Raw genomic sequence first — 16,204 nt, 5'->3', positions numbered from 1 at the left:
GCTCTATTGCTAATTTACTGTATTTATTTATTGTAAATTAGATCCTTGAAAATTGACAAACAACAAATAGAAAAATATGTCGACCAATGTTTTAGTGGACCCAAAAATACTTAAATCACCCCTCAATCACGCCTTCGATAAGGTAAGATTTTGTAAAATTGCAAAAAAATGTCTTTCACTGGCTGTTTTTAAGGCCTTTTATGGAATTTTTTGAGGTCAATCAGCCAAAATTGAGTATTCAAAAAGTTAGATAAGTTCAACACTTTCAAAAAGATCCCGCTTTTTTAGGTTAATAGCTCAGATATCCTTGAAATTGGACCATATGATCTAATGACTTTCTCTCAGGCTTCAGACTGGGTTCTAAATTGCACCAAGTTTTGTATTTTTCTGATTATAAGCCTGAAAACAATTTATTATGATTATCATTATGATGATTATTATAATTAGTTTTATTTTTTTTTGTTATTATTATTATGATCAGTTTTATTATTTTTTATTGTTATTATGATTATGATTGTTATCATGACTTTTTTCCTAGGTATGCGTCTATTCCGTGTGTGACGATAGAGGGGTGGGTGAAACCGAGGAATTTCAGGCCGGGGGACAAACTGGGCGATCACTGCCTTCATTCGTGGAATGCTGCCTACTTAGACGGCGAGTGGTTCTTGGTCGACATCGCGTTCGGTATTTATTTTAAAGTTTTTTTTTCATGCGCGAAGAACCGAATGCATGAACATTCTCAACCAATCAGCGCCCTTTAACTTTTAAATGACCCTGATTGGTTTAGAATTTTTGCGCATATAGACAAACAGAGGTGATAAATCAAAAGATATCTGTGAATAAGTTATAAATCAGTAAGTTTAAGACAGTTAATTTTTAAATTGTCTTAAACTGAAAACTGACTTTATGAATTCAGATAGGCTGAAAACATTTCGCGCATTCGGTAGGCTTTGAATGTTAGAGTTTCTTGAGCAAGCATTTGGAGCGAGAAAATGCGTTGAACCTTTGTCTGTGAATTTCATAATAGCAACAAGACTGCTCGTGTCACGGCAAAGCCCTGAATGTTCCGACTGCCTTATAACGTCTGTGGAATAGTTGGAACCTGATCTAAACTACATTTTATGATTGGATAAATTAGATATTTTACCAATGTAAAGTATTTAATATTAACCAATCATGATCCATCTAACTAACAATCCACTTATTTGTAAGTGCTGAAATTACTTGTAATTTCAGCACCAGAGAGATTTGAATTTAACTTAGAAGTTAGTTGAACTCTCCCGAGTACTTCAGCAGCCGCCATAAACCAGTATACCCTAGATCTATTGAGCCTAGCAGAGACTAGTTAAACAACCTGAGACTAGATAGTATAAGAGTAAGATTAGGATCGGTATTAGACTAAGAAGTTGCACGAATCTATCCGGCCGAAAATAAGATAGCGTGACGAGCAGACGGTGTACCCTATCCGAAATTACTCTATGAGTTATACCCATCGGTCCTAACTCATCTGGTGCGACCATAAGTCTCGAACAAGACCTTAATAGCTTAGAATTAACCAATAATAGATTAGAATTTAGACAAAACATTTACAAAATGTTATACGACAATAATTTAATCGAAATGTCTCTACGACTCAATAGATCAGAGCCAATATTCCGAACGATAACAGAACTACCCGGAATTGGAAGAAGACCTCGAACCAGAGACGACATACGACAAAGCAGAAACTTACCATATAGTTATATGATAGTTCGGCAAAAGCCAGAACAAACTTTTGTATTTAGAATACTACTAGCAATGAATTTAGATTTTCATTTGCAAACATAAAATTTTGAAGTCAATCTTCAAAATCATTTCAGGCGCTAAACAAAATTATTAATATACAATAACGATTGATAAAAAGATCTCAGATCGTTTTGCTAAATTCTGCAGTAATATACAAAACATGTTTGAAAAATATTTATTGAAAAATCAAAATAAAAATTAGTAGCATGACAATAAATGGTTAGTAATTATAAATCATCCTGTTGTTCCAGCTTCATCACCTAAACATAACAGCATTCATAAGCTCACTAATATCATAAAAATACTAAATCTTTTCTTTACACAAATTTAAAACATTTTAAACTTAAATTCACTTAATTTTAAAATCAGATCATCAAGGCTTACCCTTGGATCTTAAATCATTTTCTATTTAATTAAATTTAAAACTTGATCATCAAGGCCTATCCTTGGATCAAAAAGAACAACTTTGTTCTCCCCCACCCACTTAACTAGTGTCTAACGACCTCAAACGTCGATTCACTATCCAACCCTTTCTAAAAACCCAGGACTAATAGAAATTTTTGAACAAAACTAATCATTCAAATTAGGATAAACAGTGAAGAACTTCGGTTATTCATCCTTCACTTGATCCCCCCTCTTACCAGACCCAGGATAAATCTTAAACTTAGTAAGTTTAAAATAGTATCTAACGAACTACTCGCGTTCTAATTATACCTGAACCTTGTGGATCGATTTACTATTCTCCAACCCTGAACACAATCACTACCCTTAAGTAAGATTAAGTAAGTTAACACCTTAGCTTATACTAGCCACGAGAAAGTATAAAATCATTCTTCGGAATCGATATACTTTTCTCCCCAACCCTGAACAAATAGACCCAGGTTAGGCTAACAAAAAAATCGTAAAGACTAACAGTTTAAGCAAATAGAAATCATTTAACAACCTTTTGCATCCGTCATCCTAAACCTTATGTCATTTAAAAACCTAGGAAATAAACAAACAATCGTTTTACACAATTGTGAAATAGATAACAAAAAATACGACCTTGTAATCACACCTCATACACAAACAGTTGGATATATTAGAACAAAACGACAAACATTAAAGAGAAAAATAATAACTAAACAAAGACAAATAACACGAAAAAGATTTTCAAAAAATCGAAACGCATTTTCAGAATCAGAAACCAACAGTTTAGACGAACTTTTTAAACTAAAAGAATCAATAGATAAAAATTGCCCAATTCACGATCAATTATATTTCTCTGACTCAGAAACAACTTCAAATTCATCAAAAAGAGGAAAAAGAAGAATAAAAAAGCAGTATAAACACAAACCAGTACATTTATGCAATTGGAATCAACCAATTAGACACATTGATAATTACATATTAACAGTCATCGAACGAAAAAATGAGCTCAACGCACACCCCAGGTGAAGAAAGTCCAGATGATGATGATATTTTCCCCTTTATCGTAGATGCAACCACTGATAGAGGACAGCATATATTCTGCAAAAATTTACTCTTAAATTTGTTTGAACCCGGAATCAGTCCATGTAAAACAGTTCCCAGATGTAAAAATCAAAAGACAAATTATCGATCACTATCTAAAAGATATATGCAACCTAACACAACAATACGGAATCTACTCCATAGAATTCAGCTCACCAAACCAGAATCACAGTAAATATATAATTCAAACAGACGACCTTGATTTAGAATTTTCAAAAGTATTCTCAGAATATATAAAAAGCATCCAATATCATAACTCACAAAGAGCAAACTCCATATTCACCAATGAAGTTTTTGCGATAATATATAGTTATATCTCGATATTAGAAAACGAAATCCAGATACCAAATGTCTCACCGACAGAAACATCTAAACATATAAGAGTACGACATGAAATCACACTACTCTCTAGTTTTCAAAATATAATTAAAGAAAATTTCACGAAAGATGAAGTTTCACAACATACAAAACACGACTTACAAAAAATTTTGGCATGGTTCATAATAGATTATTTCACACATAATATTGATTTAATTTCACAAGCAAGAAAAAATTTTAGACCCCAAAACTCAAACGATGATACTGCCATCACAGAACAATCAGACTATGTTTGGGACCCCGAATGGTCTCATCCCGCATCCATAAACTTCCCACAATCAATCTCAAGTCAAGCAATAAGTACGATATCTTATGTAAGAGATTATGTACGAGTAATACCATTAACCATTGATGCAAAACCATTAAACTATAATACATTTTTACCCGATATGCAAAATAATAGTTTAAACTCTACAGTCATACACAATGAAAACCTCAATGGAACTAGGAATCTTACTCAACAAGATATCCAGACACCATCACACTTCATAAATGAAGAAATCGTACACACAACAACTACACAACAAAGTATTTCACCAATACGTCCAAACTTAACAACACCAAGAAATACAAACCCTTCACAAACACAGGTAACATTACAATCAACCGTTAAACCTTCGGTTGCCCCAAAATATTCACACATGGATTACCAAACATACAGACCCATGACAATACCGCAAAAAACACGCAAAACGTTCACTAGAAACAACTTTGCAGATCATAATTATAATTACACACATCCATCAAAAACAAATTACCAACCACGAAAAAATTTTAGTAATTATACAAGATCTCGAAACTGGGATAACCCAATGGCACCACCTAATTCAGTAAATTTCCAAACAAATTTACATCCTCCACAGGATCGTAGTGAAAACTATCCATTTTTTCAACAAAATAAAAATAAAAAACAAACATCTTATCAAATGGATTACTTATCCTCAGATGATGATTTCTTACAACCAGATATATTTGCACCTTATAATCAAGAATATCGTGGACAAGGAATACAGAAACCACATACATATAATAGAATTTTTTCTCCACAACCAATAGATACACAAAACCAACAACCAATTCAACAACAAAACCCAATTAATACACAATCTTTTCAACCAATTCAGCAACAAAACCCAATGATTGCAAACTCGTACCAACCAACACAAATGCAAAATGAAATACCACTCCCATATTATCTTCAACAACACGAAATAACAAGAAATCAACTTTCAAATTTTTCTCAAATGCCAAATGCAGCAGAATCATTACAAATGACAATGAATCCATACCTTATGGGTGGATCATCAATAACATCAAATAAACCTTTAATGGTATTCACAGGAACAGACCCTGAATATTCTGTAGAAGATTATTTAAATGCAGTAACAGCAAATTTGATTTTAAATATAGGACCTGAACCAATTAATACGCCACTACATCAAAACTGGATACATAGACGCACAGCGTTAATACAAACAACTTTAGATGGCGCAGCCCAAAAATGGTTTTCAGTATTGCCTATAGAAATAAAATCAAATTGGAATAGGTTTACACAAGAATTATTCAAAAATGTTTGACTCCGAAAGAAACAAACAACAACAAAGAGTTTTATGTAATGAAATTCGCAGATTACCAAACGAAACCATCAAGCAATTAGCAGTACGAATCGAAACACTAGTTCGAAAAGCATATTCTTTAAATACACATGACTATAAAAACACAAAGATGACAGAAATCTTAATGATGACCTTAACACCACAATTAAGGAAAATAGCAATAAAAAAGAGAGCATCCCATCCTTCTTCAATTCGAGAACCCGATTTAGATTTTCGAAAACTAGTAGACAAACTAGGACAAGCAGAAATCACAATGAAACTCGAAGAAACGGAAAATCTGAAATTACAATACGTTAACAGAATTGAAACAGCTTCCACAAATATAAACAATATACAGGAATCAGATACAGACCTCGTTGAAAAAATCACTGAAATACTCAATATTTACGAAAAACACCCAAACTTTAAAGGCAAACCATCTTTCAAAAAAATGGTGTAATTATTGCCGACGATACGGACATAGTATTTCTGAATGTAGACAAAAACAGCAAGACAATCAAAATAAACCTCAAAAATATAAAGAACCAAATAAATCATTCTATCAATACATGAAAAAAGATCAAAATCTACCGAACAAAACAGTCTACAGCAACAACAGTTCAGGAAAACCACTCCCGAACAAAACCACTCACAAATTATACAAGAAATCAATCACCATATAACTCAAGTTATAGAGGAAGATCACCAGAACGAAGAAACACGCAAAATTCATCACAAAATCACTACAATAGACCAAATAGTCGAAATAACTATTCCAGATCAAATTCAAATACACAACGATTTGTTTCTAGATCTAATTCCCATTCAAGAAATAATTACTATCCAAACAATCAATCACGAAATTCATCATACAATAGGAATAGAAACTACTCCAATAATCGGAATAGAAGTTATTCAAACAACCGAAACCAGAATTACCCGAACAATCAATCAAGGAATAACTCATATAATAGATCGAACTATAACAGACCAAACAATAATTACCAAAACAGATCGCGAAATAATTCACAAAATCGACATTCAAGTTATAATAATCGTTATAGAAATTATTCCCAATCACCACACCGGAATAATAATAACAATAATAATTCTAATAATCGCCACAGAAGTAGTACACCTAAACATCAAAGACATATTAATCAAGTACAATCTAATCCAGAAACAACATCAGACCCTCCAGGTATTGAGGACACAGTAACTGATACGTTACAACTCAATCAAATAAACTGTGGATCATCAGATTCAGAAAGCGATGCAGAAAACACTCTCTCCATCAATATGATAAAAGTCGAAAATGACTATGAACCTGTTATATATGAACAACCTTTTTCATCACACATATATGAAAATCAATCAGAACTCCTTCACAATTATTATATTGAACCCATCCATTCCACACCGACGACACAAAAAACTAATGAAATTAACACTACAAATCAACCCAATGAGAACGAAAAAACAAAATGCTTGAATACAAATCACATCTATCAAAACATACAAAAAGAACAACCCAAAGAAAAAATTTGGACAATACTATTTCTTTTAGAAAGTCCAAGAAGCAAAGAATTTCAACCACCAGATCTTGAAATTGATTTTTTAATTGATTCAGGAGCAGAATCAAATATAATAAACATTCCCACATGGAATGAAATAAAAACCTTACACCCAAAGCTAACACCTCTTGAAACTTCCAGCAAACTAGCAACAGCACAAGGATCAACATTAATTAACTACGGAAAAATTCAATTATTTCTTCTCCCCACAAGAACAATGGAGCAAAACAAAATTTTAACCAAACCATTTAAACAAATATTCCATATCACTGATATTAAACACAATATCATTGGAATACCATTTATCTCTAAATATATACCAACAATCAACATCTTGAATAGTAAAATATTAATCAAAGATAAATACACAAAAACAAAAGACACATCCCTAACATTTTTTCAGAGATTAAATAAACAACCACCATTCTTTTCAAAATTCTATCCAATATATAACTAACAAAGAAAACACTTGAAACCACTATCAGGAAACATATACAATTTTTCAATAAAGCAAGTTCACCAATTTGATAAAAAACAAAACAAACAAAAATTTTATATGTCAGATTTTGAATTCAAACCTATTCATAAGTTTTTCAAAATCACAATCTCATCAATAAAATACTTGAAAAACTCGAATTCAGATATTATTTCCTTACATGTATACAACAATACACCTTACCAAGTAACATTACCTTTAGGACTTTTAGGCTATTGCGAAACCAACGCTACAATATCACCAATACACGAAAAAGCATATCGTGTAAATAATATACTCCAATTACTAGATATTTGCCAATCCACAATTCTTAATGAAGAATTATCTATAAATAATATAATAAGTAACGAAAACAGAAATACGGATTATTTCACAAAAACCCCATATTTCAAACCTACATTCAACATAAGTAATTACACAGAGAGTCAACAGAAATTTTTAACAATGTTTAATTTCCAACATTCACAAATAACACAAGACGAATTTGAAAAACTAGCAAAACAGCTAATTAAATATTCATCAGTCTATGCAACATCCAAATTTGATGTTGGCAAAATCAGCTCATCACTACATCTCCCATTAAAACCAGACGCAGTTTTCAAAAAACAAAGAGCAAGTAAAGTACCAATTCACTTACATGATAAAGTGAACAGATTACTCGACATTTTAGAACAATACAACATTATATCACCAGTAAACAAAGAAGAACAACCAAAAGGCAACACATTTATCAACCCTGTTATCATTCTAGCCAAAGGAGAATCATTAAAAATTGTTCTCGATGCTAGATACCTCAACTCACTCATAGATGAATCAAAGTGTAATTGGCCCATTGAACCAATACAAGTTATTTTAACAAAAATAAACGGAAAATACTTTACCACCGCCGATATGAATAGTGCATATAATCAAATGCCATTAGATGAACAATCACGACGCTTAACACAATTTGTTATTGGAAACCAACAATACGAATTCAACCGCTTATTCTATGGAATATCCATAGGACCAGCAGCATTTTCAGCTTTTATGAGCAAAATTTTTCGACCACTAATACTCAAGAAAAATGCAATCACCTATTTAGACGATGTTTTTATGCAATCACAGACAAAAGAGGAAATGTTCAATGTTTTAGAACAATATCACCAAATACTTCAGAACGAAAATCTGAAGGCCGCCCCCGATAAATCACACTTCTTTTTGACAAGAGTTAAATTCTTAGGACATAATATAGAAAGAAAAACAATCACTCCATTGAAATCACGTATAGACGCTATTCAAAAACTCCAACCACCAACAATTAAAAAGAAAATCCAAGAATTCCTTGGAATGTTAAACTTTTTAAGCAAATATGTTTATAAAATGCAATTATATCTACGACCATTCTATAATATACTTAGACAACAAAATAATTTTGAATGGAATACAGAACATCAAGCACGATTTGAAGAAATTAAAAAACTTCTAACTGAACAAATTTCAAACACAATTCCAGATTCAAATGAACCATTTTATGCAATGTGCGATGCTTCGAACTTTGGCATCGGCGCAGCATTATTACAATCACATAATAGTACAAATAAAATGAACCTCATATCAGCAAATTCTCGATTATTCACTCAAGCAGAGCTACGACTCTCAACTCTAATGAGAGAATGTACAGCCATAATATATACACTAACAGAATATGAATTTCTGATACTTGGATCAAAACATCCCACAGTTCTATTCACAGACCATAAACCAATCATCTTTCTTTTTACACAAAAGTCTAATCCAAACCACCGAGTTTATAGATTTCAACTAATTTTAATGAAATTCCCAAACTTACATATAGTTTGGACCGCAGGAAAAAATCTTGCATTACCAGACACCTTAAGTCGAAATACGCCACCTGAAACACTTACACGTAAAACCACAGTTGAAATACCCAAAAACATAAAATTCTACCTTGCAGAAAATGAAACATCACCCCGATTGGAATGCAAATATGCAGTAAAAACTGACGTTGAACAATCACAAATAAATAATTTACAACATTTCCCACTTTATTTAGATTGTCAAAATAATCACTATGAAGTTGATCTACTTGGAACATCAACTTTTAAACCAATCCCATATTCACAATGGATAAAAAAATAACACCCAACAAAAAAGAATAAAACAACACCCGCCTAAAAAAGACCATTTTCCACTAATTGAAAAATAAAATTTAACTGATAAAATAAACTTATCAGGACCACAAACAAACGATTCAAAATACACAATAAATCAAGTTTTTGACCTCCATGACCCACTTGATACAATACCCTTATCTAAATTAGAAATTGAAAACATTTTTCTCCCCCCAACAGAAACAATTACAATTTCAACACTAAAACAATATCAAAACCTTGACCCAGTAATTCGACAACTGAAATCATGGCACAAATATAGAACTAAACCTATCAAAGCAGATTCAACTATTCTAGGAAACAAAACACTCCTCCGATATTTTCGAAAATTCAATAATACAACAATTAACGAAAACACAGACCTTCTAGAATACAAACTAAATGAATCTACAGTTCCCTGTCTCCCTTTAAGTATGATTCTCATAGCTTTTAATATTTCACATACACAAAATATTAAAGGACACTCTGGATCAGAAAAAACATATTCAAATTTTATACAAAACTTTTATTTCCCAAATGCACCAATTTGGATAAAAGTACTATGCAATGACTGTATAGTATGTCAACTGAATAAACCTTACCCAAATCAAAAACAAATAGCACAAAAACAAGATTTTAAAGGACAAAGTTTTGTACTTTAATCATCGTATCTCATTTGATACCAAAGGACCAATTTCACCCTCATCCGAAGGAAACTCCTACATTATGGTAATTGTTGACGCATTTACACATTATGTAGCACTTAACCCAGTACCACATTGTAACGCTTATTACGCTTACACAACACTCTATGAACACTGGATAGCAAAATTCGGACTACCAGAAATTTTAGTTACAGACAACGGTACAGAATTCATAAATAATGAAATCATCACACTATGTCATTTATATAACATTAAACGCAAACCACGTACATCTCACGCACCTTGGACAAACGGCTCAGTCGAAGGTATGAACCGTTCATTACAAGAATATCTCAGATGTATCATCAATGGAAATGATACAAGATATACCGAATGGTCAGCAGATGTAAAACTATTTCCCTTAGCATATAATTCACAAATCACGACAACTTTAGGAATGTCACCGTATGAAATGGTTTTTAACCAAAAGCCACGCAAACCAATAATGTTTACAGCAAACTCTCATAAAAACGCACAAGGTTATTGTCAACCAAATAAAGACTCAATTTGTTATAACCTACCATTACATACACACGATGAAGATCATTTTCATCACCCACAAATTCTTAAATTAGCCTCCGGTACACACACCGAATGGATTTTAAACAGAGATAAAAAACACAATGAAATTTACCAAAAGGTAACAAAAAAGTTGTTACAAAGGCAAAATATTAATGAACAAATAAATTCACGCTTTACACCAGCCTCCGATTTAAAAATTGGAACATTTGTTTTAATACCCAATTTTAATACTCAAAAAGGAATTTCAAAAAAGTTACAACCCCTTCGTAAAGGACCATACCAAATAATTGCAAAACCCACTGATGTCACATATAAAATCACCGACTCAGATAAAAAAGAAATCGTTCAACATCGAAATAACCTATTACCTTATTATCCAAAAGAATACGCACTCCGCGAACTAACTCAATTATATTCTTTTACAGGTTTAAAAGTTATTCAAAATGACCCACATACGGAAAACATAACAAAGGAACAAAATGATATTCACCTCGGAAATCAAAATACAAAATCAAACACCACAAAAAACAATACAAAAAATCTAGATCAAAATACATCTCAAAAAGAAAGAAAAAATAGAAAAATGATACCCCAAATAATACCCCAAGAACAAATCGACAAATCAGAACATAGAGAGTCTTCACGACTTAGAAATCAACCACGTAAAAATTATAAATTATTCATCCCACAATCTAAAATATTAAAGAAAATTGAATTTCAAAAACAACCTTAATTCTACATTTAATAATCTTTGCACCTCTGAAACATTTTACACTTTCAATTTTCAAGATAACATGCTGACAAACACGCAGCGATTCTAGTTCAAAATCAGCCAATAGGATTCATCCAATCCGTCACCTTCTATAACTTTAACACAAACCAACTAGACGAAAAATATTAAACTCCAGGCATATCTATAACTATAACTCTACGACCTCCAGGTCAAAAATAAGCAAACCACTCCAACTTGACAACTAAAATAAATATCACCATAATATCATAACCCTCCCTTATCTAATAAACCAAAGATCAACAATATTTCCCCAACTCAGACCTGAAATATCCCCCAAACAAATATGTTAAATTAGCCTAAAGTAAAAGAACGACCATTTTATTTAGCCTAAAGTATAAAAATCTCAAAAATACCCCAGATCATTTGACAAATGAAAATAAAGACAAAGAAGACCTCCCGATCACCATAAAAATTGCCCCCAACAATTTTTTACAAAACTCAACCCACTTGTCAAAAAACTAATAAATAATCCGACCACACTTGAAAATTGCCCCAACCAACAAAAAATATTCGATCACGAAGTCATTTCTTAAATGCTCTTGTATCAAACAGTCACTAAAATTATCACAAACCTCAAACAATTTTTTACGATACTTGAAACTTTCATAATATTTCTTTTTGATATCCTTGAATCTTTTCTAATACTCTTAATCATTTTTTGTAATATTTTTTTAATTTTCTACACTATATTCGAACTATTTCTCCAACTTTCAAAAACCCTTGATTATATCCACAGGTACGATTTATAAAACTTGTCTAAATGATACGAACTATTTTCAGTAGAACTGATATTTTTCTACTATTTGTAATTTTCATAACATTTCTATCATCCCTCATTTTGACCATATGAAAAAGTATAAAGAAAGTAATCATCACATTCGCTCTAGCAACAATCCTCCTAATTCTTTTCTTAGAAGAATACTATAATAAACATTAACTTTTTCACTAAAAGAATAGACCAAAAAGCTATCAAAAATTGCTACCCAACAGTCACAAAGTCAGTCTTCACCGACATCATCCCAAAATAACCCAATAACACCTTCAACTACCCAAAATCCTCAAACATCTACACGAATTTCTTTTCAAGATAACCCATACACTTTTGAAGAACGACACGCTCGTTTATCAGAACCACTAGAACCAGTTCAACGACAAGCACCTCTAAGCGAACCAACATATAACTTATACCCAACACTACCACAAGAATTAAGTAGAATAAGAAATCCTAGTCAAAACCAAAATACAGTCGAAATAAATAGACAAATTATACATCCTCGGCGAAACAGAAATTTTCAAACTCCCCGAGTTCATTTTGACATACCTCAATCCCCATCACAAAACACTCCAGAAAACCCCATTGGTATATTACCAGAAACCCCTACGCTTCTTTCACAACGTAGCACCTCAAGCCTACCATCAGATTACTTAGGTTCAACACCAACATCTGAACAAATACGTGAAAATCCCTTTAACCCCCCAAACCAGGCATCACGACTACCATATTGGACAACACATTCATTTACACAAGGTGAATTAAATTTAGTCAATGATCCAATAGATATTTCTACGGATACAACAACATCCTCATCACTACCAGAAACATTATCACTACCATCAACACCATCAATAAGCCAGATTTCACCACCACCTTTTAACTTAAATTTTCCAAATAATCTCGACGCCAGATATCGAGAACAATCATCAACAAATATCCCTTTAAGACTAGATTGGAATACATTTACAGCCCCTCCACCATTATTTGGACAACATCTAGAAAGTAATCGCCTTCACAACTGGGCACTTAATAGATTACAATACCGACAAGACATTCACGACGATATCCGTGATCACAATATCCAAATACTCCAACAAAACAGTTTACAATTAAAGTTTGAAATCACAGTTAAATTGAACAACATTACTCAACTTCCCTACCCATTAAACCCACCAAACATAACAGCCCAATCACTACCACCACCATTTATAACCACTGAAGTAATATATAAATACGACAGATATACCAAAAAGACAATTGGTTACATCACATTTTATAACCCATACTCAGGATTATCATACACATGTATATTCTAAAATTATTAATTTTTCTCCAACTCCTTTTTCTAGTAATCTCAAATCAAAACATAAACCCTTCTCCCCGCACAGGACCCCAAGATTTATTAGTAACACATTACGATTGTGAAGAAAACGAACAAAAAACACTACACAAGTATGCAATAAATCAAGTATCACAGTGCGAAACAGAACCCCAAGCCATAGAAACTACAAATGTAATAGCAACACTTTATTCAAAAGCCCGAGCAACTACAGTTATAGGAAATAAATTCACAGCAACATTTTCTGAAAAGAAAGTACATTGTTCACAAGTCTCAAACGGAAATAAAAACCGACTTGACCATGAATCATTCTACCAGAGTAATATAGAACGACTTTTACATCTCAATCCCGAAGATTGTAAAAACGAGTTACTCCGACTAAACATCACAAAAAATAAAAACACAGATAGAAATTTAGTATATTTCCAAGTTTTTTCAGATTCTGTACCTCAAGCAGAACTTGAAAGATATCAAGGACATATAAAATTAGATGAAAAATACCCATACAACGGCGCACACGGACGATTAACCTATGACATGCACGATAAACACTGGATACCACACATTGGTATAAATGACCCATCAAACTGCAAAGCAGACACAAAAAATAAAGGATACCAAGAAATAATGTTTTTCGATTGGAAAATACAACTCGAAAAAATACAACTCACACGAGATTTATCAGACAACACAATGATTTATCAAGGAATTAGATTACCTTGTAAAAACGACCAAGGCTATTGCGACCCTACAACCAGAACACAAGCAACAATTGTTTGGTTCCCCGAAGACACATGTACAACATTTCAAGTAGCAAAAATACACGCTCGTATGATAAAATTTCACGAAAAATATTTTATACAATCAATACCATATGAACAAGTAAATCCATTACGAAAAATAAGTTCTAATTTTAGAAACATTCATAATATAGAAAATAAATTAACACGTTTTCAAATATATCAAGAAACAGAACTTGCATGTAAATACAGAAACCCACTTCACAAAACACAATACTCTGAAATATTAGTTGAATACGAAAATGGATTCGACATGACCACTGGAAAAATAAAAGTCGACCCATACGCCACAAGTCATCCCCTAAATGAAGGAACATCATATATACCAGTTAAATTTCAAAAGAATACAGGTCAACCTGGTGGACATTTAAAGCCCCAAGACGATCAAAGCACACGTTTACAAGAACTATCACTAATGAATAGTACATATTTTGGTAATATCCACTATGATAATCACTTAGATATGAAACTAGACTACACGATTAGCCGAATTTTTCAAGAAATGTCACTCTCCGAATTAGAAACACTACACCAACTATGCGAATTAGAAAGAACACAAATATTAAAATCACTTGCACTAGCAGTATTAAAAATACCCTACGCAGGATATTTACTATCAGGAAATAGATCAAATTTTTTAGACTATGAAGGAAACATCTTATGGTTTTATACTTGTACTAAAAAAGTATCACCACTATACGTTTTTGAAGATAAACGATGCTATAAAAGAATCCCTATCTTTTATAAGAATAAAGTACATTTCGTTGACACACTTTCACGAAGAACCTATTTCTGGGATACCGCAGTCCCATGTGGATCAGAAAATAGCCACAACGTAGTACAACTAAACCCTGATGAAGATAAATATTACCTTCTCACCCCATATCCCACATTAATGCAATCACTCAAAAAATTTTCACTAGAAAGCATTCGCGCTATCGCTCGAAACCCAAATATAGACTTACAATCAATAGGAATATACTCAAAATCAGATATTCAACATCACATTAGAACACAACAATTCCAAGAATTATTAACACAAATGGACACAATACAAAGACAATCAATTGACCAAAACTTACGCAAACTTGCCGAAACCGCAGGATTTGCTGACATCTATACGCAAGACTATAGTGGATATTTTACAGACATTAAAGATTATATATATCTAAACGGTGAAAAATACCGTCCCCAAGATATATCACCTCTCAATATTTTTAGCTTTGTTACACTCAAGAATCAAATTCTTGATTTTCTAGGATGGCCCTACTACATCTTAGAAAAACTGACTATTTTATACGCAATGTTTAACTTTATTGGATTTCTTTTTTCACTCTTAAAAGGAATCTATAACACATGTGCTATACACACACAAGTCAATAGACAAGCAAGTGTAGCACGCATACTATTTGCAGGATTTTTTGGAATATTTTCTACATCTATAAACAAAATTCTTTTAGACGCACAAATAAAAGAATATAACACAAAAATAGCAACAAGACAGAACACATACGACGAAGAACATAACAATGTAGACACAACACCAACAGCACCACAGTTACCACCCCTACCACATAACCATCCATTATCCCTAGTCCCACGTAATTTTCGATTTTAGCCATAACACATAATCAAAATTTTAGACCAACCATATCACAAAGTCCCATCCAACATATAATGCCACACCACTCACAAGATGAAAATACTTATGAACAAATTATAGAACAACCCCATACCACCGCTTTTCAGTCTCAAAATAATAATTTTTTTAGCCCACG

General features: G+C 32.4%; 1 protein-coding gene across 1 annotated transcript in view; it reads left to right on the top strand.

The window, feature by feature from the left end:
- Window positions 1-16,204, top strand: part of LOC134855604 (uncharacterized) — a 90,012-nt gene that overhangs the window by 8,089 nt on the left and 65,719 nt on the right. Inside the window, exon 8 of the mRNA XM_063872141.1 lies at window positions 539-684. Coding sequence (XP_063728211.1) covers window positions 539-684 — 146 coding nt within the window. The remainder of the gene's footprint in view (window positions 1-538; window positions 685-16,204) is intronic.

The sequence above is a fragment of the Symsagittifera roscoffensis genome, chromosome 10, assembly GCF_963678635.1.
Source record: "Symsagittifera roscoffensis chromosome 10, txSymRosc1.1, whole genome shotgun sequence".
NCBI lineage: Eukaryota > Metazoa > Xenacoelomorpha > Acoela > Convolutidae > Symsagittifera > Symsagittifera roscoffensis.
Note: the sequence above shows the minus strand (reverse complement) of the source record. Positions and strands in the feature narration are given on the sequence as shown.